The 26,338-nt window shown below is 32.0% G+C and overlaps 1 protein-coding gene across 2 annotated transcripts; it reads right to left on the reverse strand.

The window, feature by feature from the left end:
• Positions 1-2,188: 2,188 nt before the first annotated feature.
• LOC129805283 (Kv channel-interacting protein 4-like) lies at positions 2,189-24,345 on the reverse strand. 2 transcript variants are annotated; one of them, XM_055853096.1, is made up of 7 exons: positions 23,914-24,343; positions 13,858-14,126; positions 13,405-13,788; positions 10,060-10,257; positions 6,469-6,542; positions 3,444-3,659; positions 2,189-3,057 (listed from the first exon to the last, which is right to left on the reverse strand). In XM_055853096.1, the coding sequence occupies exons 3-7, from the start codon at positions 13,739-13,741 to the stop codon at positions 2,944-2,946; spliced, it is 939 nt and encodes a 312-aa protein (XP_055709071.1). In that variant the 5' UTR covers positions 13,742-13,788; positions 13,858-14,126; positions 23,914-24,343; the 3' UTR covers positions 2,189-2,943. The 2 variants fall into 2 exon arrangements, with proteins under 2 accessions (XP_055709071.1, XP_055709072.1); XM_055853097.1 differs by having other exon boundaries at positions 3,462-3,659; positions 13,405-14,126; positions 23,914-24,345.
• Between the last annotated feature and the right edge of the window lie 1,993 nt (positions 24,346-26,338).

Below are 26,338 nucleotides of genomic sequence, written 5' to 3' on the forward strand. Positions count from 1 at the left end.
ATTGACTTTAAATTTTTAGGGCAACTGCTTAGATAGATTTTCTAGAGAAGTATATAGGATTTTTAAGATTGATAATTACATTTATAATTAAAGTCAATTTTTTAGAGAAAAAATCTTTTTTTTTTTCAAATTCCGGAAAAGATCGCAAAAATCAATATTTATCAATTATCCTATGCACTTCTCTAGAGAATTCATCTAATGTTTATTGTTCTCTTTTTGGGTTTGTTTTATCTTATTTTGTTTTATTTTGTCGGACACGTTAGAGTACTTCATTTACGGTCTTGGTTTCTATGTATGTTGTGATACCTTGCTGCATTCTTATGGCCAACAGCTAGTATAGCTAGGCCTCTATTCTTATCATTGACTTAGGCAGTCATAGACAAACTCAGGATTCAATACAAAAATGTAAAAGTGTAAACCTGACAATATACAACCTGTGAAGGGGTTTTCCATCGTTTTCACCCTGGAGGTTGGTAACCAACACTAAGACGGCAATGGCCGCAAGGTATGAAAGGTTGAACAAGGCCAAATATTGTCAATGATAATGGAAAAATAAATACAATACAATACAATACAAATACAATGTACTACCCTGAAAATTTCAATTCAGTCGGACGAAAATTTTTTGAAATTGACCGAGAGTCCACGAATTGCTGTGCCGCCATTTTGTATTCAAAATTCAAATTATAACAAATATTTCTGTGTTCCTCAAGATATATATAAAAACCTCTAAAATATGCATATTAATTGATTGGTTAGCAAAGTCACAAAAAACACTAATTTTACTCCTAGATATTTCTAGATATTCCTTAACAAACTACTTTAAATTACATACAAGATGTCAATATGGATAATAAGTTTTAATTAGTTTTAATTTACCCTTTTCCCAACGATATTTCACTATTTCCATGGACAGAAATTGCATCAGCTCCAAAAAATTCTTCACTCTATGAACTTAGCTCTATTTCATCCCTTTCTTCTTTCAGATAGTCTTACTATTAAGAGTACTAGCTCTGGAGACGATTGGATATTCGTATCAGAAGCAATATATTACACTAAGTCCCGCGATTAAGCACATTTTCGGGACCGAAAAAAATTTGCATACCCGCGGGGGCTTTCTTTTGAATAAATCGCCGTAGAACGAATTTCGCGCGGAGTAAAAGTAGTGAGAATAAAAAGATTCAACTGTTTAATAGAATTACAGTAACAAACATTACTTTTCGGCCAGACTTCTTGAATAAATGGTTAGAATATTTAAAAATTTTACCTTAATAAAAGACATTAAAGTTTTATTCTGAAGGTCAAATTATTTTCAAATTTCCCGCGTCACTTCATAGTATACATTCAGGGGTATTTCAAAAATAATTTAATAAATTTACTCCTAATGATAGGCAAACTTACACAATTTTGTATATGCATAATTCCGTCAGGTGGGTCAGGTGCATAATTCCGAAGTGGATAATGCCGGGACTGAGTGTACTTACCTCGTAACTTCAAATTTAAAAAAAAAATCATTCAAAATATGATACCTTGGGGATGAAGAGTCGAAACAATTTCAAAATCGAGGAATTATACATAATGCCACTCACTCTATGGAATTGCAGCATTATTGCTCTTCATTTGGTGAGACTTTACTTTACACTATCTCACCAAATTGAATTCAGAATAAAATGCAATTGTGATGTTTAGAAATTTTGTGGAAGATTTGTTCTAACGATGTGACATGAAGTGCCCTTAAACAATTCATAATACACAGTCGAAGCACGTTTCAGATACATACAAGAATAAGGATATAGGTCATATAAGTGGATACTGTGTTAGCAAAGAAAGCAAACACGAGTGGAAAGACTGCAAGTATTTATGTGGAGAATTCAGGAGAGAAGTATTTTTTTAATTATAAAGGAAGAGAGTAGCAGATTTCGTATTTATCTTGGATTTTATGCCACTTCCTTCGTTGTTTGAGAAGTGTTGAGTCGAAAGTGACAGAATAAAATCCACAGTCTTGGAGTTATTTGCGGAGTAATTAGGTCTTCCTAGGTGAATACTTTAATACTGCGCACCATACTTATCTGTACCACAGCAAGTGTTTTATTAAGCAATGAAGAGAATTTTCTGCAGAAGAAAGTTCATTTTACTATTACACGGGAATATTTACTTTTCCTTAATTAATAAAACTTCAAGAACCATGTTTATACTGTAAAACCTATATATTTCCGTACAATTTTCTACAATTTTTTTTTCACACATAAAATTTCACATTTAACAAGATTTCATATATTTTGACATTTTTTTTTCATTTTATATATTAAAATAGAGAGAAAGAGAGAAGGATTTACATTTAACCATATAAGTTGTCTTCGATATTAAATTTTATTGTATTCAGAATAGTTGAAAGAGAAAACGTTTTGTAATAACCTACACACATGTTCATTGTTCTTTGTTTTTTTTTAATAACAGCAAAAGAGGTTCATCTTTCATATACAATTTATAACATTTTGTATTTTCAGGAAATCTAACGATTAAAATAACAATCACGAAGAATACACAAGTGGTCTCGTCACTACCAAAAATACAATCATCCTAGATTAAGGATGCATATTTTCAGTATTCTACAAACAACATTGAATTTTAAATCTTGTCCTTTTGTCCTTAAAGTCATTTTCAATATCACAGAAGTTTTATATAATCCATAGTATGGTAATGTTAGTTAAATTTGAATTTCGAAGATTTTCAACCTTGTCAAGAATTTTGAAACTTGTTTTTATTTTTCTTCTTTTGTATTGGGAAAACACATTTTGTCTTTTTACACCAGTTATCTATTACGTTTTCTTTTAATTATAGCAATATTGAGTAGATTTCAATTTTCTCCTTACATTCAAAGAGTTCACTAATATAATAGTTTCTAATACGAAGTTATTATCGCCTTCATTTCAATTGATAACGTCATAACACGATAGCGTCGAAAATTGTCATCGAATTCGAGATAACTTCATCGTTGCGACAACAATCGATAAATTCCTCTAATGTAACGACTCCATCTCGGTTTGTATCCATTTTCTAGGCAAGCAAAAGAAGAAGGTGAGAGAAAATCAATTATCACTACTTTTCCACACGTGCTCAATACAAGGGATGAAGAGCTCAGCAGAAGCTCACAGTGGCTTTGTGTTCAGACAAGGGGCGCCTAATTAAACGAATTCACATTGAATCTAAGCGAATACTATCGCTTTTAGGGTATGTTATTTATAGCTCGGTCACGGTTCTGTGAACCCACAAAATCATAAAATTCCTAAACTGCCTTTTTTATTATCAAGTCAATTTAACAACAAGGACATTCCCTTACTTCCCTATCTTGCACGTATTAGAACACTAGTTATTTGCCTCTTAGTACCATAATAGATTCCCAAAAAAAAAAGACTGTAATCTCTTATCATAGTATAGCTTACCTGAAAAAGAGCGTCTACCTTTGTTTTTATGCGGTCTTCAATACCACGCGTTTCCGTTGGTGCTAGCTCCACCATATCGTAAATCGCTGTTACGATGTCGGTCATCTCTTCTTTGGTCACATATCCATCACCATTGATATCATACAATGCAAATGTCCATGTCAATTTCTCCTCTAAAGAGCCACGAGACAGAATCGACAGAGTTTGTATAAAATCCTGAAATAATAAATACTTATCTTCAATTTATATTCAGGACATCTCTTAAGCAATGGAATGTGCGAAAACGTTTATATTTCAAAAGTGGATGGCATTATATGGATAGCGAGAAAAAATACATATTGACGTGAAAAAAAGTCTTATGTAGTCAATGTCAAATGGCTGAGGATCATGTTTATTCCTGGCAATATATATACCACGAAGCAGGATTGAGGCTAAAAAGAGATGAAGTACATTACGGAGAGAGAGAAAAGCAATAGAAAATCCTCCTGACAATCTGGAATGTGTCTCTATTTAAGCCGGAGGAGTACAGCAAAGGACGATAAAGGTGTTAGTGAAAACGAATTGTACAATTTTTCTTTCGCACTTTTACTACAAATTTATCTCCACTTTATTCTCCGTTCTTTTCTAGGTCACATTGAAAATAGTATACTTTCACAATATAACGCCAATATGACACTGTGAGTGATCATCAATCCTATTCTTACTTTCAAAATCTCTCTTTCGATTTTGTAACTAAATATATAATATATACTAACACACCTTTGTGAAAATAGGTGAAATCCTTTAGAGCTCGAAACCACTGAGGCATAGCCAACAAATATTTACGGAAGAAGAATCTTCCCTAACCAGGAAAAGCTTTTAAGAAGCTCCAAATTTGATGGAGATGGTAATAGACCGCAGAATACGAAACAGGAGAATAAGTATATACAGGTGAGATGGGCAGTTTCACGCATGTATTACTTCTGAGAATACATCAATTAAAGATTATCAAAGCAGACCAACTTTGTGACTTCAATGCTATGATAAAAAATGGGGCAGTTTCAAGTAGACGACGTTTTTTTCAATCCAATTACCAGAAGTTTAACACTATATTCAAGCTAATTAAGTCTAGTTAACCCATTCAGTCAATGTACCAGAAATACTTGAGATAGAATGTTCATATTTTGGGATTAGTGTCCTACAGATTAATAGATGAATTTTTTGAAGAGAAAAAAAAATTTACCTTTCATGGGGGCGCGGGGAACCCTGTTAAACACACGTCTTAACGGTCGCTGAATTTAAATTCTATGCATTAATTCATTACAAACTCTATTGCTTTAGATAGAGGAACTATCCAAGAACACCAATTGGCAACTAGAATTCAAATCAGGAAAAAGGAAAGAGGCCAATTTTAACAAATTCGACAGAATGTCGTATTTTCCGTCCGCCATTTTGAGCAAAAATTTTGCATGACCTTCTGCGAAGCAAGAAAACAATAACAAAATGTATTCCCATCTCTGTCGGACTATTTTTCTCAAGAAATTGAAAAACTAAAATTACTAAATATCCATTCCCGACCGCAATTCGGATTGAAATTGTCCGGGAATAAATCATCTAAAATCACTCAATTTGCGTATGATGTATAATACCATGGTAAGGAATGGGTTAAAATTCATCTTGGATATTGACGATTAGAAAATATATGGCACATTTATCATAATTCAAGCTCATATCCCAAAATGTTACATTTTTGAAAGTACTTCATCATATCGGACCTAACCCTTTCCTACCGGAGAGATAATTTTATTATTTGTTTTGATTAATTGTTAATTTGAAAAAATGCAAAATGTTACACAATACAACTTATGGGAAAAAGAATCATGAGCACAAGTTCAAGTCTTATGGCGTCTACACACTAGTAGAAATTTTTTTAAAAAATGCTTTTATAAAAAATTCTGACGTTTCTGCCTACAAGGGTAGGGGAAATTTTCTTTAAAAAGGCATTTAAAAAAAAATCTACTAATATGTAGACGCCATTACGCAAAAGTCTTTTCCATATTTTCAAATTTTATTATCACTGATTGATACGGCTGAAACCCATATAATAAGCTGAATACCGATTTAGACTTATCAGAGATTCCAAGGCCTTTCTAACGAACACAAAATTGTTAAAATAAGATATGAAGTATGTTGTCTACAGATATTTTTTACTTTTACTTTAAAACACACACAAAAATTAAGTTAAAAATTAAGTTTTTTAGATATCCTAAAACACGGTTCTGGTTGGGAAAAGAAGTGTGGGGGAGAAATGAAAATTGTATGAGTGCGTCTAAAGTCGTCTTTGGTTTACGGAAGTCCCCAAGTCTCTATCGCTAACCACTTGGCTTCTAGTTTTTGTGGCAAAAGGGCAAACAGCATGAAATTGGATTTCAAAGATTATTTGATTCCCTCAGATAAATCAAAATAAAACAGAAATTTTGGTATAGTCAATACTCAAGTTATACAAAAGACTGCCCTACCTCTCTTTTCAAATGATAAAGTGAATAAGATTTTATAGACATAGTAGATATCAATCAAAATAATATAATCGCTTGAATTTCATAGGCAATTGAAGCAACTGATACTGTAAGATTTACCGATAGAAAAAACATTTCAAGCGATTGAAAACTGTTGACTATGTAAAGACTTTTTGAAAAATCCAATTTCCTTTAAATTGATTGAGGTACGAGTTTCTCAGAGAATATGTAGGAACGTGTAACTTTTGCAAATCATTTTGGGAAAATAAACTTCAACATATTTGTATATATTTACCAGTTGTCCACCATAAAATCATATTTGAAAATCAAATTACAGATTTAAAAGTATTCGAAATTGTCGTGAAATTTATGAATGGGGTTTCTGAGTAATCCTTTCATCAATTTTTTGCATTTAATATTATATACAATATGTATACATATGTATCATATACCCTCTCAAAATCGAAAGAATATTGTAGTAATACTTTATAATGAAATAAACCCAACTATCAATTTATATTTGAACTCACCTCAAAACTAATGATGCCACTATTGTCCTGATCTAACGTGTTGAACACGTAGTGAGCATATGGTCCACTATTGGCTGTAATGATACATATGTAATATTGAAAATTTATGGTATTATAAGAAATAACAATACATCAAATAATTCTTTTTGTTAAATTCTATGGAAAAAATACGTTTTCGCTATTTTTCACTTCATATTTCTCAGTGAAAAGAAAATGAAATAAATGATGCTATAAATCTAACTTCATAAGAGAATATTTTGATCATAAATAATACTATCATTCTTGCAAACACGATTTCAAAGTACCTTCATCAATTCTTAAGATATATTTACGATATAGAATAATATATTAAATTATATTTTTTTCTTCACAAAATATATTTAAAATTTCTGATTTATGCCCCTTTGTACCATACACTGAGACGGAAAAGTAATTTGGAAATATAATTTTCTCATGCAATAGAATGCCCATTGTATTTCAAAGTGACAGCTATATGAAAAAAAACCTTTTTTTTAGTTTAACACAATCATTAAGACCTAAATTGTCGTTATTATGTTAATCAACTATTTTGACATTATAAAAAAAATTATAACAAGAATAATTTTCTTTTAACCTGCTGTTGAAGATTTTCTTTTAAAAATTAATTTCCAAAATTGTTGAGAAAGTGAACAATAGTGAATGGTACTTTCGGAGTAGGGTGGATACCCCGTATGATGCCACTACCCCATTTGACGCCACTTTGAAAAAAAAATGGTATTTTTTTCAATATTAAGATGTTTTCGAATTATGAAATATATACAATAGTGAAGGTTGAATATAACTTCATAATCGAAAATGTCGTAATATTGGAAAAATACCCTTTTGTTCAAGGTGGCATCAAATGGGGTTAAGGCATCATTCGGGGTGTCAACCCTTCTATAATTCGAAAGAGCTTGGACAAATCTGAGAATTTCTTGTTATTATAGTTTTGAGACGCACGTAATGGATTATTATTATTAATATGGAGTCGAGACATGAGAAACCAGCTGGCATGAAAGACATGCAGGGAACTGCTCTGGAAATCTTTATTGACTTGAAGAAAGTTTTTGATGCAATGCATCTTAGAATACTACTCCACAAAACTGGTTGGATATAGTTTCTGAAGAACGGTACTGAATTGGCTTAGCGATTTCCCTAAAGAAAACTTATTTGGCTTCCTATAGCTGCTTTCACGATTGGCGTCCCATAAAGGCAGCAAACTTAGGCCACTTGTTTTTTCTATAATTTACAAATAATATTGGAAAGATTAGTCTTAAAGGGCAGCTCTATATCTAAACTGATAACATCTCTCTGTTCGGTTGAATCGGTTTATATCGGAGGAGAACCGGTAAACACTAAATGATGCGAAAGCACTTTTGAAGTATAGCATCTAAATCACGAGTTCGAACACTTTACAAAGCCTGGGACTCGTCGACACTCCTTTTTTTAACATAATATTTTTTTAATTCAAGTTTATAAGCATATAAAACTATAATATTAAACTATATTTTCTGAAATTTTCAATTATAAATCTTAGAAATTCAGCCGTAGGGGCCTGATTTTCGGAGATCTTTCTGAAAAATTTACTTTGCGGTTTCTAAGATTTCTTAGAGTATATTCATCTGAAAGCAAAAAAAAAACAAATATTTCCTGTTAACTCTTGAGTTAAACTCGTACTTGAACGGTACATACTTTTTTTATGAAATTTATTTTTTGGGACATTTTTACATAAAAATTAACGATTTTGCGTATATGTTGTACCTCGTTTCGTCTTATAAAATAAGTTGTAATCAAGGCAAAAAAAAACTCCACCGTTCATGTACAAAAATCATAAGCCAACAGGGATTTAATTTTTTTTTTAGTTTAATTGTTTCGTTTTTCTCCGCAATCAAGTTTTTATATCTATACTGATTATCTTCTTTTTCAAAATTATAGTCCATTAAATGTAAAATTGTTTGCTTGAAGCAATAATAAAAATTTTATTATTATTATTAGTCGTATGATGAATATGTCCTGGAATCGGATATTCTTTAGATAATAAGAAATATGAGACATTAAATATGTTTTAATTGTATTCAAAGAATTATATTTGCACTTAAATACACGTAACTTGTAAATGATAAATCTCACTCCATCGTTTTTTAAGGAAAAAGTAATACATGTCGAGAAATAAGGCTTGCAAGGAGACCTTTCCCTTATGGGATGCTATACCAATATATACCCATAGTTTTGGTTATAGATATAGCGGTTTATAATCAATTTAAGTCAGTCAAATTGAATCAAATCAAAGTCTACAGCATACCGCATATCAATTAAAAATAATAACCATAAAACATTTTTTGTTGCACTACCAATTTGTTATGTATTTGAACGGTTTGATTATGAAATTCCAGACAATTTCAAAACCTTTCAAATAGTTACACTACAAATAAAACTGATATCCTTTTTCGCAATATTTAATTTTTCGCTTTGCGGCTTTATATTAACTAACACTAACACGAAGACTGGCAAACTGATGTACATTTTTTTTTTCTAAACTCTTAAAATTTTCGAATATTTTTTGATTGTCAAAAAACGTTACGTTTGTGTGAATTTTAATAAGGAAGAAACATTTGATAGGAAGTAAAAATTGATTTAAAAAAATTATTAAAAGTAAATTGATAATTTTAAGATGATTCATTTCTATTCTCTTCCTTATAAGTTCTTCTTTTGCTAGGAATATTTGCCCATTTACAACATTATTTTCTGCAAACCATAAGCAAACTCCACTGCAATAGTTATTGTTCTTTGACTTTTTATAAAATATTTGATTAAAATATAATTTAAAAAAATTAAATGAAAATTTGGAAACTACCTTACAGAATACTCATAATATAATATTATAATAATTATAACATAAGAGAAAGTTTTTAAAAGTATGGCAACGAAATTGTTTAGAAAAAAATCTTTAACTTTAAATCTTTAAATTTTAAATCTTTTATCTTTTATATAATTGCGATAAAATGACAAGATACGTATTCTAAATTATTCAAAATATTTTACTTCAAAATTGTAACTTGAAAACTTTTATTATTTGGTAAAATATTCTTTTGTATAAACCCACAATAATCCCCGAGACAAATACATAGAATCTTTTGAAAAATCACATAAGTAATTTTGTTATGTTTGTTTCTGTAACAAATGTTTTTCTTTATCGCTGCAATGTTTAGCCACTACACCCTCTACACTCATCACCTTACCAAAATATGCGAGTAGCTCTATATTTAGAATTATATAGAAAAGCTTTTGAAGAACGTAATTTTATTGTTGTTCTCCCCAAAAATATCCGTATCCGGAAATATATACATTTGCTGTGTCTGCAGAAGACACATCTGACTGAGTGTAATATTTTCTTTATTATTATCGCGATTATTTTCTTCACGGATAAGTGTTTCTCTTTTTACTTTATCATCTTATTTTTTTCCCAGTATTTCTTTCCTTTCCCATGACATTATCGTTTATACCATCCGTATCCTCTCACTTTCTGCGTCAAATGAATAAATTAAGTGTTCTTCATCTAAGCATAAAACTCACCCAAGCCACTTTGCATGAAGAATTGGGAGTAGATAAGCTTAAAGGTGTCTTCTCGAACCATTCCAGAGGGGCATTCCGCCTTGAAGCCTTGGTAGATTCTCTTGATTTCGGCCTCGTTGAATCGCGTTATTTGGCATAGGGCACTTATGGACTCAGGTCTATATCGTGGTGGCAGTTCAAGTTCTTCTAACTCAAGATCTGACAAAAAGAGAAAAAAAAACATAAAGAGAAACTAATAAATTTAACACACAATACAGAATTTAGAAAATCCACTTATGGAAGATATTTTACACATTTAGAAAATCTGACGTTATTCGACTCAGTCTTTGTTTTCTAATTTGAGTCTAATTTGAATTTAATAATTTGAGTACTATTTAAAGTTGCCAATCTACAACAGTACTTGCACAATTTTGCTCAGATATTTCAATGTCTAAATAAATCGACTAAAATGACAGATATTAGTCAATAATAGTAGGTGATCGGCGTCGGTTATCTGGGGTGACATGATAACTTATTTTCGATACTATCGACTGTTGTTTCTGAAAAATTTAAACAATAGCAGGACTTCCCGTAACTAATATAGATATTTATCTATAGTCACATTCTTTTAAGAATGTCACAATGAATGGCCCAACAATGCGTAAAAAGTCGACATTCGCTTAATCTAACAGATATAGATTTATCGATAGTATCGATGCGATAGTGTCGAAAAGTCATCATTCCACCCCTGATAATTCTGACTCATCGACTCTAAGAAGCCGATTTGATAATGCGGTACTTGGTTTATTAATAGATTAAACATGATCTGTATTTTGAAATAGATGGATCTTATTTGTCAATCTCTATCCTATATCTTTCTATATCAATCACTACTATTCATAAGATTTTTTTTATTCTAGCACTTAATTATGGTCTTTACTGATCAGATATGGTAGATCGGATCTTATGAAGATTATCTTTAAGTGCTAGAAAGATGGGAAAGTCACCCGCATCTATAGTGTCGTTTGATAAGTTTTTCATCGGATTATAGAAATTCTCTATGTTTTAATTTTTTTGTCTATCAGCGTATCTTAATGAAGTCATCTCTAATAAATATTAGGTGAGATTCTTAACAATCTCACCTACAATTTAAAACGAAAAAAAAGTACAACGGCGGTATATTCAACTGCACAAGGAAAAATTTTGCAGTATCAAGATTTAGTAATACTGTGATATTGAATTCGATAGCATGGTTCCAAATGTCATTATTAAGTCTGGATTGATTCCAAATTTAGAATAAAAATCATGAAACAATTGCATTTATTTTATTGGAAATCAATTTTATATAAAGCAAGGGAGTACTGATTCTTTTACACTTTGCAATTAAATTTCAGAATTTTCGAAAATCAAATTCTAAAATCAAATGGTATTGAAATAATACAATACGCTGTTAGTACCCTCTAGAATCTATATCATAATGGGGACGAGTATTCGGAAGCTAACTTAAATATTCTATACCTGCGACCCTATTACAGAAAAAGCAATTGAAAACGTGTAAGGGACACCGGGACAGTATTAGCCAGCAATAGATTATGTCCTAGACAGTCTCATGGCTTAAGGGGAAAGACTGAATTCGAAAGCCTAAACTTAGCAGTTTCCATGATTTTTTTTTGCGAGAATGTAAATACTAAGATTCATGAAATTTTCGGCATAATGTTAATACAAATTACAAGTGCTTAAATTAATTTCTTCGAAAAAAAAATTACAAAATAGCGGATTGAACGCCATGAGAAGTGGAGAAAATGAGCTTCAACGTTTTGGATGTTCGCCCGAGCATCCAGAACTTTGTTTTGCTTTCGTCTTTGTATCTTTTGAAATAATTCGAATTGACTTCTCACATTTTTATGGTATATTCTTAAATAGTTTATCCATCAATTTGAATAATAAAAAATATATACACTACTTTTGACTTTGTAATTCAGGCTTCTTCCTTAAGGCGAGAGACGACATGGGAAATTAATGGGAATGTCTAATCACTATTTTGATCATAATTTAAGTTAAGCCGTCTCTTTGTTTGAGCCCTATGTCTGTCGAGCACTTTAGACAGTGAGATGTTATAAGTTTTCTTAGAAAGGATATTGAGCAAACTACTAATTCAGAATAATGAATCTTCATATCTATTGAAAAATTTATCAGTGGATTTTAACTTATTCGTTACCATGGTATTATATATCATACGCAAATTGAGTGATTTTATATGATTTATTCCTGAGCAACTGATACTCGAATTGCTGACGGGAATGGATTTTTTTAGTAACTTTAGTTCTTCAATTACTTGGGAAAAATAGTCCGACAGAGGTGAAAATACATTTTGTTATTGTTTTCTTGCTTCCCGGAAGGTCATGCAAAATTTTTGCTCAAAATGGTGGACGGAAAATTCGACATCCCATTGAATTTATTAAAATTGGCTTCTTTCCTGATTTGAATTCTGGTTGCCAATTTGTTTTCTTGGATAGTTACTCTATATAAAGCAATAGAGTTTGTAATGAATTAATGCACAGAATTTAAATTCAGTGACCGTTAAGACGTGTGTTTAAGGGCGAATCCCCGCGCTCCCATAATAGATATTTTTTTTTCTTTTCAAAAATTTCATCTATTAATGTGTGGGAAACTAATCCCAAAATATGAACATTCTATCTCAAGTATTTCTGGTACATTGACTGAATGGGTTAAGCAAGTTTTCATGAATTATAAGCAAAGAAATATTTCGTTTGCTGACTAATTCTATCCCAATCTTCCCTAAACGAATGAAAATACGCCACGCTGCCCTAAAATTAATGCCAGAATGGACTAAAATCAATACTATAACACTCTAGAATCAATACTACAACCGGATAAAATGAATGCCACAATGCACTAAAATCAACACTTTAAACACTAAATTAAAAACAAACGATATAGAATTCATTAAATTTTAGTCCAAAATACACTAGAATCAATACACAGTATAGGAACCATTTTGATAACATAAAAATATTGATTCCAGGGCATTTTTCCTATGTAGCTTTTAGTGGACTAAGAATTGCCATATTCAGTAAAATATATTTTATTGAATATAAGTGAAATATATTTTAGGAGTGTATTTGGTAGATATGAATTCTATATGAATGGGGAACAAAAAAAAACGATAGAAAAGCTTAAAATATAAAATATTAGAAACGCCAAATGCTTCAACATTGTTTTAAATTCAGTTGTGTTACAGGGGATCATGGGAATAAAATGTCTATAGTGTCAGTGATAATATAGAAAAGAGCTTAAAGAACAAGCAATTGGATTTGGGTTTGAGTGGATAAAATGTTGTATTACCATCGGCCGAAGACTTTGTTCCTATCAGTGTGTTCTTTACATAGTTGAACAGCCGACGAAGCAGAGGTCTATGCTTGCTTCTGCGGCGTTTGGTCGATCCTTCCACATCAGTTTCCTCCTTTGAGGAACCCCGTGTGACTATTGCATTTATGGGTGGATCTGTGATGTCGTTACCATCCTCCATACGCCGGCCAATTCCCGCCGTTTCAGCCACCTCAACAGTCACACCACTACCCCCTCCACCCTCCTGGGGCTGATGCAGGGGTGTCCTGGATGACACTTCTGCCATTTCCGTGGCGTATACATTGATAGGTCGTTGCAAATGCGGACCAGCCATTGTCGTACGAGAACTATTTGCATATCTAATCCCTATTCTGATATCTCCTGCAGATGAGGAGGATCAAACTTTATTTATTTACTCAAATATCGATTGGTATCTATATTTAGACACACAGTCCAAGAGTATGGCTCTTCCTCTCCTCCACGAAGAAACTACCACATCTACTTTTGCCTTCTCTGCTCCTCAATGATTACTCCTGGCAACGATGACTCAGAAACTTCTCTCGTCGCTCTTCTTTTGATGGTTGTGATTTATTCAAAAGCTCTCTCCACCCGCAACATAAGTAGTTGATGGTAGTGCGTGTGTAAGTGTGTGCGTGCTTTAAGATTTTTTTTTCGTCGTTTTTCGGTACAGAGTCTAGCGTAAGCATTACAATTCATATCTGTTAACGAGAAAGAGAATACACGAAAAGGATTTAGTACTGAAGAAAGCAAAAAGCCAAGACGTTTTTGAAAGACATCACTAGGATTAGTGCCAAATATGCGAGAGCTTTAATAACAGTTATACACAGTGAGCTAAATTGCTCTAAATTGAAGGAAATTTGTCAAGAATTATTTTGAAAGCTTATATCAGGAGTACAGATTTATATTGTTGGCCTCAAGAGACACGAATTAATGACTCTTAAAATTTTCATGCAAATTTGACAATATGAAGAATTTAAATTGAACAAATTTGTATTTGTTTTGATTTATTATTTAACAGACGTAGTTTCCTTCTTCATGCCTGATTTTTCACTTACAGCCACCCTTTTAAAATTAGTATAACACCGATAACACCGATGAGAATAAAATTAATAAAATGTCTTTTAATATGATATTCTTAAAAAAATAGAAATAATTATCTGTTAATGCTGTTAAATCATTAAGCTTTATAACTTTTAATCTACTTAGGAATTGCAAAATTGTAGTACAAAGGACAATGGGCAAAATGGTCCAACTTTTCACCACGAATGAGACCTATACGATTGAATACGGCTGTTGATTTATACAATAACGATTTATCGTATATTGGTCGTTTCTAGGAATAATTTGTAAAGAAGCACTCAGAGAAAATTTTCCTAGAGCTAATCATATCTTATCTCTTCATTTTCCCTGCAATTTTTCAACAAAACTTCCTCATAAATCTTTAAACATACTTCAAATTCATAAAAAAAAAGGATAGTATGTATGTAGTGTAGGGAAATGCCTCTTGTGCAGTAATATTCTACTTAAAAAAAAAGACTTAAAACCTCTAAAGAACGCAGGGTCCTAAAAGATACCATTATTTAAATAATTTCAGTTATAAGTTCAGAGAAAAAAATGATTTAATTAAGCTTATTATACTCTGAACCTTTTGTTAAAATTCTTTTGGTAACGGTACCTTTACAACCATGTGAACTTCAGTAATCCTAGCTCCTCTTTTAATGAGAATATTTCTCTAAAGATAACAAAAGGACGCAATCGAGGCAATACTTTTAACGGAATTAAATAATATTTGATGATATTTGAGGAAAATCTGGATACAAGAAAAATGAAGAGATAGGGATACGGTTTTCGTTTATTAATTAATTTGAAGCCCTTTACAATTGTATAAGGAGCGGACTTTATATTATTCTCTCCGTTTCGAGAGGTCCGTACACCGTATTTTTGTATTTTTTTTAGACAATTTATAAAAATGTTTAAAAACGTAAAAAATCACGATCGATTAATATAATTTTATAGAAAGATTTGTGAAAAATTATTGTCATGTTAGTGGTTCTTGGTTTGACTTACGGAGACAGTTGTTCGAAGGTCTCAAGTCGCTTTCTCTAAAACGTTTGAAGAATCTTAGTAAAATGACCACCGGATAATAAAATGAATCACATCATGGCATCATTTGTCAAAATTCATTTTATCCGCGAAGATATATTGAAAAGGGTGGCGAAGTGTCTCACAAACTAGTTATCGGCTATGAACCGGTTCATAACCGCTTCAGAAACCATTGGAACCAGTTCAGTTTTATGGGAAATTCCAAGACCTTTCCAACGCGCCTAAACATGGCCCCATTTGCTTGATAAATGCACTTTCTAGTGTCTTTTTATCGCATTTCCTCGATAGAGTTGAAACTTAAAAGATTCGTTCCCATTTTCTTAACTTGGTTTTAAAGAAGAAAATCAAAACATGTTCATTGCGTTAATGTATACATACGCTGATTCTTCAGAATACTTTATCGTGTCTATCAAGGACTCATCCATTTATTTGTTAGCAATATAAACACAACTAAAACGGAAATATATTTGTGAATAGTAGCACAAATATTGATAGGCATTAAGAATACACTTTCGTGAGCAAAATGCCGGTAACACTAATAACCATTATCGTAAAAGCATAAGTATAATTGTACTTAGATCACATGACATTCATCGTTTTCTGTGGAGAGTTCTACCTATTGAATATTGAACGAAGTATCACAATTATGGTACTTTTATCTCATTTTCGAATAAAACCATTTCATAAAAAAAGAACTGATCTAATTAAGAATTTGATTGCAATAATAAATGTCAAATTGGATATGATATCATAACTGATTTTAAATTAAAATTTCATGACCGTGACAATAAAAGGCAATTAGAAGTTATTGCCAAATTGAAATGGCAAACAAGTGAGAAATCAATAACATTATTGAAAATTGAAAAGACTTCCCTCAATATGAGCTGGTGATATTGATAAGGGTGGTAATGGTGATGATGATAGGGTTATTTCTGACTTCTCAATTACCATCATGAGCATCAAGTTTCAACGGTATGGAGATTACTTTAGCACATGATAAGTGTTCAGTGGCATGGAAAATAATTAATTGAAACTAATTACAAGAAGGGGTTTGAAGGAAGCCTGAAATTGATTTCTCCATTTTTTTTAAATATAATTTTTCATCCAAAGCACAAACATTGGGTGGGTTCTTCCTCTTAAAAACCATCCTATTTATTGTGAGCCTCGCATTAGCATGCAATGAACGATGAAGAGTTTCCTTTCTAATACATAAAAAAAGTCTTTTTTCTCCTGTGATGAAATTTCCATGGAATTAATTACAGCCCCTCTTTGATGCCATACAAATAAATCATTAATCAAACTTGGATCAAATAGAGGCCGTGTTTTTCTTATGGCATCACGAGAGATTCTATTTAGAATTAAAATGAAAGGAAAGCTTTCATTTATAAACCTTAATGTCAAACACAGCGATGATGTTGTATTTTCCTGCAACCTCCAGTTCTCACACATGTATGATTAATAAGAAATTGCAAAGAGCAGTTGTACCGCATTTCTAGGTAATAAAATTAACATCTCATGTATTTCGGAAACGTCTCTGACAACCCAGACAACCTCAATTTTCACAAAATTCCTCAAGGCACAGTGATAATTAAGACATGGAGACTGTCACACTAAAAGCTTCTCTGTCAGTAACACTAAATTATCTCATTGTAGCAAAAGCACTAACCGGAAAAGAAGCATGTCCGATGTCTCATCAATTAGTGATAAAAACAATGAAAAAAAAATTCGCGGACGCACCGAACCGGACTTTGAGAACACTACAAACTTTTCCTTCGCTATTTTTTTTTGTCAAAATAACTGACTACAATCTAATATAACTTAAAATTAAAATTTTAACCAAATATCTAGAACTTCTAAAAGCAAAATATCAATGTCATAAAATCGAGCATTCCGTAAATTTAGGACAATACCATCCCTTTTCTACACGAAACTTCTCAAAAAAAAAAACATTGAAAATGTCCTATTCTCTCTATTTTAAATAAAGTATTTAAAGAATAGTTTTAAAAAATCTTTTAGTTTATATAAACTAGCTTGGTAATGTTAAGTTAAGGCACGCATACGCATGCGCACAAATGTCTTTCTTCCGCGTTTTTCTTCAGTGGTTTTCATTAGATCAGTTAATTTATTGTAGATTTCGGCATTTACGCATGGAAAAACTAGGATTAAATTAACTAGGATCAAATTAAAATTTGCCTGAAAAAAGCTCTGTGTGAAATGAATTTAAATAAATTTAAAAAGTTTTCAGAAAAAAGCTGAGTTTTTTTGAAAAATCGTCGGACTTAGCAATCAATTCTATCAATAACCGTTACAAAAAAAATCTCCAAGGAAATGACGAAAAGACTGATGAAAGCTTTCATCTCGTGTTCTGGACTTATATGGCAAAAAAACTTTCTAATTGTGATAGGCTGTTGAGGTCACTCAGCCTAAATCGAGAATCTTGCACACTCGGTATTTTGAATCGGATATTCCTAAAGGTTATTTCTCATTGTAGCTTGGTGCTAGAAACCTAAATATGTTTAATTCCACTTTAAAGAATTACCTATTCATTCTTAGGGGTGATATTATTTTTACACAAATTGGTAACAATCACCAAGATGTGTTGTACTGTATTGGCATAGGAAATCATCTAAGGCTCTATTATTCTTACATACATAAAACCCACATTGTTGTTAAAGACCTTGTTCATGTCTACCCTAGATATTTTGTAACAAATCAGCATTCTATTTATTCTCAATGTACAGCCTAATAACACAAAGTTAAAACTGTTTGAGGGAAGTGGGGCACTTTTGAATTGAGCTTTTTTCTCCTGTTTTCAAAAGGAAATGGTTCTTGCCGTGATGGTGCTATTCCAATGAAAAAGTGACCATGTTTTTTAGCACATTACTGTTCTCAAGTACTAAAAAATACCATGTCTATTCCATCTGTTTCCATACGTCATTTCAAGAAAAATAATGAGTAGAGATTATTAATGCTGCTCGCCGACTTTTCACCACTCAGAATTCACGGGAAAACTCATAGAAAACCTGGGAAAACCCGCGGTTGAGGCTAAAGTTGCCAACTCCTGGCCATCCAACTGCATCACGCCACCAAGCTGACATGGATGACATGACAGGTTACTCCACACTGGCTGAATGTCAGATGGCTTTGTGATCGGGTGAAAGCTTGCTCGGAGGGAATGTTCGAATTCGGATTTCGGTTGAACTTTTCTTTTTTGTGGTGATTTTGAAACACGACGAGGACTGGGCAAAATATGAAGTTTTTGTGTGGAGAGAAGAACCTTATATCTTGTCAATCATGATAAAGAAAATGTAGAAAATACTATGAAAGTGAAAACATTAAATTAATCTTGTCGATTTCCCAACCGAAAATTCCCGCCGAGCAAGATTTCACCCGATCACAATGCCATCTGACATTAATTGAAATAACATGTGGGAACAGTCATGGTCTTTTTAGTAGTTGAGAACAGTAATGTACTAAAAAAAAACATGCTCATTTTTTCATTGGAATAGTGCCATGATATAATTTAGATTTACAAACCAACTGTGAAGCTGAATTATTTCATATTTTAGTAAGGATTAAATTGCATGTTTAAAGGCAAATTCTTAAAACTTAGCAATTTAATAACAATTATCAATTTTGAGATGATTTTAGGGTAATTTGTGAACCATGTTTAAATCAATTATCAACCACTATGGACACCAAAATTAAGTCAAAAATATTATTCACGAAAAGCCGTATCTCATGAGTTCGAGCACTCCGCAAAGCTGAGACTCTTTGCCATATCTTTTTTTTTATAAAATTTTCCACAAATTTTGGTCAGTTAATAACCAGAATTTTTTATTTTATAAAGAAAGGGCCAAAGCCCCTAATCCGAAGAATTTATTATTTAATATTTAGAAGCCTGCCAGGTAAGTCTGATTTACAGAGGAATGTTGTACTGTAAATCCCCTTCTAAACTGGAATGATTCAACAAATATAAATTTTGACCGGTACAAGTTATTTTGCCTTATTGCATATTTTACTTTAGAGAACCAGAATTCCATTCTACGTATAGTTTTAAGTGTATTTTATGGTATCTAAGCATTTATATATGCATTTTAAATAAACCGAACCTAACTCGAGCAAGTATAACACATGAAACTATACACAATTTTAATAATATGAAATACGATTTTACATGAAATCACTGACTCAAAATTGTTGTCCTTTAATTAAAGTTGCTCAAATAGCAAAATTGGTTAATCATACGCTTGTATTCATTATTATATAAAACATTCATTTTTATGCATATTCAACATTATAATACCCATTATATAGGGAAAAACGAAACAATAGCAAATGATATTCATATATAACTATAACTCAGAATAGTTTGGGAATTCCACGAATTTCTCCTTGCTCACATTTTGAGGCATACAATGGGGCAACTTGCAAATATAAGTCACAAAAAATATTCTGGAATTCTTTCCTGGAATTAGTGGCATTAAAGCTGTGTGAATTACCCTCAGAAGAGCTTCGCTGCACTTAATTTCATTCACAAAGGCACGAGACCAGCAACGCCAACAAATATATAAAATAATAAAAATCTATGTCCGGAAATTTCTCTTGCCAAAAATTCTTAAAAAATGTTGAGCCGTTTTGAATTCTTATTATTCATATTTCCGTGCAAGTGATATTTGCCTTAATTTTGTGAATCTAAAATTTTGAGAGAAACGGCGGAACAACATATTGGTCTATTTATTATCGATCCATTTATCTGACCATGCCTAATAAGATCTCTAGATTACAAACAATAAAAAATGTCAACTTGGGTCAATTGAAGGATCCGCCATATAGAAAAAAATATTTTGTAAGATAGTTCGTAAATGTTTATGAATTCCCACTGGGAGCTTGTGAAATTCTTCTAAATCGCATAATCCAAATCCACTAAAAAGTTCTTAGAAGTTAGTACTTTTTACATAAAGATTGTTCACAACAAGATCACTTGACAAGAATTTTTTATTCTTTTATAAACATTTTGAAACTAACTAATGTAAACTAACTAATCTCACACTATAAGAAGTTGCCATCAATATTTAGCATTTTAAAGAAAAACTTGAAAAATGCTTTAAGTCTATCGATAAGCAATACGAAAAGCTCTCCTAAGTGCTCTAATAGCGCAGCATGATACTCCATAAGATGGACAGCTGACAACTTTACCAATCAATGAAAGAACAAAACTCAACCAGTTTTTATATTAGGTGATACTGGAGCAGTGTAATAAACATGGGATATGAGTAGAGTGAGCCTTTTTAGCCATGTAAGTACTTTTGGGCATCCAAAATAAAATAAGTATTTAAAAACTAAATTATACACAAATTACTAATTAAATAGGTTGGAATCATCCCTTATGGCCAATCTTATGGACAGCTTGCCTAAATCTTAAGTTTTAAACTTACAACAGATTTCGAAAAATCACAAAAACTGTTAATCACATTACAAACTGAAAGTTTTATGATTTTTCGATATCTGTTTTAGGTTTTAGGTAAGAATTTAGGATTTTTGCACGTAGCTTATAAGTCCTTACCTAGGACGTTATAGGTAAGGTAGCCCTTATATGTACATATGTTGCCCTTATGGTATGTTATAGGTAAGGTAGCCCTTACCTATAACATCCATAAGTGATTACTCCACCCTAACAGTGTGCCCTAACTACTTTTTTATTATCAGCTGTTGAACACAAAATTTTAAACAAAATTCCAAGAATGATTATGTTTGCAATCTCTCGCATATCGTATTATTCTGTACAAAATCAATAATTTTATTTTAAGACAACAATTTTGTTTTTCTTTTTGGAATTTTTCTAATATTTTTAGACACGCATATATTTTATATTTAAATCTGTTATTGATAAAAGTTTTGTGAAAAATTCTATCTCAAGATGTATATTGCTTAAATTGAACTTTACAAATTTTGCTTATTTTAATTAAATAATACAAGATTTAGCCCAGTATCACACTTGTGAAATAAAATTTTTATGCGATTCGTATTACTTGTTGGTAATATATGATTTGTGCCTGGAGATTTTTTTAATATTTAAAGTTTGATTTATTTATTGATAAAAAAAGGTAAACTAGGCTCGCAAAAATCGGTTAAGTCGACTTAAAGCACAAATAGCGTAATTTGCTAAAAATCAGACAGTAGGGGAGACTGGAGCAAAATTTGTTAAACGAAAATTTCAATATTCACTATTTTCTAAAATAAAAGAGACTGAGGCTTGAAATTTTTAGCCTTCATGAACCTTCTTAAACTTACAAAGTTTCAAAAGATTCGAGGGAGGATTATGTAAAATAAAAAATACTGAAATTTTGAACCCTATTTTTGGAATATTTGGCTTACAGAAAATATCAATACTTATTAGCTCAATTTAAGCACATTTCTCGTTAAGATAGAGAAAAATTATCTTAGACAAAGTTGTAGAGGAATAAATTTCCTATAAAAATATGTCTATTTGATATTTTTAACATTTGCCAGAGTAAAACGTTACAAATTATCCGAAGACAAAATCGACTTTTAGAAAATGATTCAAAAATCACATTTCTTTCGAGATAGAGGAAAATAGTCTTCTGCAGTGTTGTAGAGCAGTAAATTTCCTTTAATAATATGCTCATTATAAAACGTTTACGTTTTCTCAGAGCTCATGAAAGAATTAAATATGCGTTTTGACAAGTTTTGCCCTAGTCTCCCCTACTAAAAGACGGACATACCGAGAGTCAGACGATGAAAGACGGTTTATCCCATAAATGCATATAAACTTGAGATCTTTCTTAACTATCCGCTTTTCCGATTTTTATCTTATGTTATTGCATTAAAATTTTTAATGTAAAATTTTAAAATTTAAAAGGTGGAGGTGGACTTACATTTAAAAGGTCATGACCTAAAGCACAAATTACATTAAAAAAATTTTATGTGAAAACAGTTTTGTACTATTTGTATTTGATTTTTAGCAAATAACCTTTTCTATGTTTTAAATCAATTTAACAGATTTTTTCAAGCCAAGTCTACCTTTTTATTATAAGTGTTTCAAAAGCGTAAATCACACATTGGAACACATATAATTTTATGTAGAGGAAAGTCATCTCCCTTCGAATGTTCATGCCTTCGAATAATATAAAATTCTAAGAGACTTGCACATAATTATCACGAATTATCAATAATTGATTATAAGCTAACTAATATTTAATAGAAATTTGTAAGTCTTTCAGAAAAAAATAAAAGAAAATTCACATTATTGGAAGGCATGAACGTTCGAAGGGAGAGTACTTTCCCCTAAATGGCATTAAAATTTTAATGGGAAAATAAGATTAGCACAGTTTCGCTAAAACTATCATAAACTTCGGGAATTCAAGCAAATAAAAAGTAAATTTTAAAATTCACAGCTTTTTCATATATCTCCGCCACGTTAGATACTGGCCAGAAAGGCTAAAAATTTAAGGTATATTAAAGTAGAAATCAGACGAAAGCCCCCCTCCCCAGCTGTCTCTTTAATAGGATAAGTTGAGAACCACCTGAACCGCATATATTTTCATCAAACTCTTGCTATATGCCTGTTATATATTTTTACACACTTTTCAGCACATTTTTCCCTTGTCTAGCGAAACCGTTGATACATTGCTGCGTCAAGATAGCGAAGGTCTCTTGACTGAAGCCTCTTCACCCTCAACAGCACAGACAATATTTATTTATTCAATAATATCTAAATGTCATGGTCAAATTTATAAAATATTTTACGTTATAACGTAATATGAGATTTTTGCAAGAATTTTATCTACATTATTTTACTAGATGAACGTCTTCGAAAAAAGGAATTATAAATATTTTCTTTTAAATGGTGCCATCATAAATGTTTTCTCATTTGAGGATTTTTTTTTATAAATTTGTTGAGATGGAAAAGTTTGAGAACTTGAGGTATCTTTTTGTGATGTTGAAATGAAGGACTTTTTCTACTCGAGAAGCAATTTTACCCAACTTTGACACTCAACAGTGGGAAAGTCATTTCTTTCGTTGAGCAAAATGTGATGGTAAATTGCTCGAAAAAAATAGCGTCTTGGTGAAAAGTTAAGATTGAAAAATTCTTTTGGGACTCAATCGAAATGAAAAATAACTTTTGTGCTTCACATGCTATATACATTTCATGCTATGATAGCTTGAAAAAGTTCAAATAGTCCTGTGATTGAAAAAAAATCATTTCAGTTATGGTACAATTATCATTAACTTTTAATTGATATTAAAAAATCATGAAGTATTTCACTTAGCACAACATTAGTGTTCATGTCTTTCATGTCAATTTTAATTATTCATGTTGAATACATATGGGAAGTATTGGAATTAATTATCACTTACCAAATTTTAGCCATTAACATTAATGTAAATCTTAAGATTGAATCATTAGGAAATCACTGAATGTGAGATTTTAGCACTTTTTGATATCGCTTTTTTTTAAGGGAAACTTTCTTCCCATCATTGGCCTTACATTTTGACTACGCAGTGCACGCACTTTCTCCTATAACGCATTTTACGATTTCGTTGTGTTACTTTTTCTCAGTGAATATGACATATTTCTAAACAGTAAATCCAATTTTGTATTGCACTATTAGTCTAATTACCACAATTTGCACTGAAAACCAAATGGTATGTTGTTGCAGCCAAGGAAACACACTACCCAGAAAGTTTGTAAATTGACTCGAAAGTGCGTGGGGAAAGTGACTAACACGTCGTAACCATCGAGGGGACTGCAGAACACTGGTACTGTTCTCAAAATCGGGTGTTTAGTTGATAGTGACTTTGGCAAAAGGAGTTTCCCTCCCTCTGAGAGTCAGATGGATAATTTTTGCACAGTCGTGGTGGAAAATTGTGGCAAAAGAGGGGAAAAAGACACATGAGAGAGAACCAGAGAGTCTCTCGCTGGAAAAGCTCCCGAATAACTTTCCAGTGAAAATTACTCTTTATATACCTTTTTCATCATACTCACATCTGTTTCGTTTCAGTGCCTTTTTATCCATGCTATCTCCGTCCCACCTTGCAGCGTTCGTTGATAATTTCTCACCTGGATGTCAACGTATGGGTCTAACCAAGTCTCACAGGATATACCTAGACCGCCAAGACCATTTCAAAAAAAAAAGCAGAGGAACAAACAAGGAATCACTATTAATGTACTTCACCAACGGATCTGCAAACAAAACAGTCACAGAATCAACTTGTGAACAATTGTACAGATGATATTGTGCGGAAGACTCTTGGCAAATTGCCAACGAAAGCAAACTATTACAGGAGAATATCATTGAATTGTCTCTATCACTAAAATCTCATTGTAGAATTACTTTATTTCTCCTTAGTTCTTTCAATTCCATTTAAAATTGCGTGATTTCTTTAGGGATATCCAAAGACAGACTGGATTTATAAAATGTATTAGGTTGTTCCATAACGAGTTGCCGATTTTTCATAAGGAGTTAAGAGCAATGTTAGGGCGTACAGAAATTAAGTTGTATTTGGTAACTCGATATCCTGTTTAAAATGTGATGAAATGCGGTACAAAATAACGCCTCGTCTAGGGAAGATTGGAAAAGTTTCTGTGATGCAAGACTTTCAAAACTATAAAATTTTTGAATACTAAATTATTATACGCGAGAATTATTATATGTTTGAGATACTGCTGCTGCAGTATCTCAAACAGCCAGTATCTTACAAAAACTATCTGAACACAATTAGCTTGAATGCAGTTCGGAGTTAGAACATCTGACAAATTACTTAAAAGATAAGTGGATAAAACTGCCCCACTCTCTTCTATTTACTTATGAATGTTTCAATAACTGTAGGCACACAAAATTGAAATTTACTAGCACGGTAATTCGCGCTGTTCTAAAAGTCTTTTTTACAGGACGACCGCCTTGAAAGTCTTTCCTTTGGGATCGGGAATCTTCGTTTTTTCCATTTTGTTTTTAGACTTTTGATTTTCCCAGTTTGTCTTTATAATCTTTGGCCGACTCAGCCTTTGATGGATCAACGGCATAGGCCAAGACACCAGCTCATTAGGGGTGCGGAATTGGATAACAGTGTGGTGCGTAAAAGGCTAGAGTGGTGACGGGTCCTGAGTCAGACCAATACCAGCAACTGGTTGTAGCACCAGTTAAGCAAGTAAGTCTATCTTGAAAGTTGAATCAGGGGCCTCTCGACATTTAATTTTTCCATACGTTTTTGCATTGAGGCACTGAAGACTATTGGCAAGTGTTTTCCTATAGAAAATTGACTTATCAGTCTGATATATTTCGAAATCGTGCATTAAAAGCTATCTAAAAAGGGACAGATAATCCTAACCGGCTTATGTAGGTGAGATTCTTAACGTGAGCTAACTCGGAGTGCATGCAAATTCGATTTGGAGCTGAAGTTGGGAGACGCCATTCAGTTATCTTGAATCAAATTCGTGAAATTATACAAATTTTGTATTTAAACCAAAATATCAAGGATTTGGATGAACTGACAGAAAAGTGATATATGGGTGAAATGTAGACCAGAATGTTCTCTATAATTTTGCCGTAGAACTTGAACTCATCGATTACTCAGAAGCCAAGATAAGCGAGGTTTTTTGTTTCTTAACTCGTTTTTTCATCCAGAGTGCCCCAAGTAGTCATTTGTTAAACTTCAACTATATCAAAGAATTGTTGTATTTTGCGGGACTTTCCATTTAAACCCCTATTTTAAGTGTCTTGGTCGAGTAGAGGCAGTCAAATTGGCATCTGAGTGATTTCAAAGCGTTATTATTGGAAAAATC

Source organism: Phlebotomus papatasi, chromosome 3, assembly GCF_024763615.1.
Source record: "Phlebotomus papatasi isolate M1 chromosome 3, Ppap_2.1, whole genome shotgun sequence".
Lineage (NCBI taxonomy): Eukaryota > Metazoa > Arthropoda > Insecta > Diptera > Psychodidae > Phlebotomus > Phlebotomus papatasi.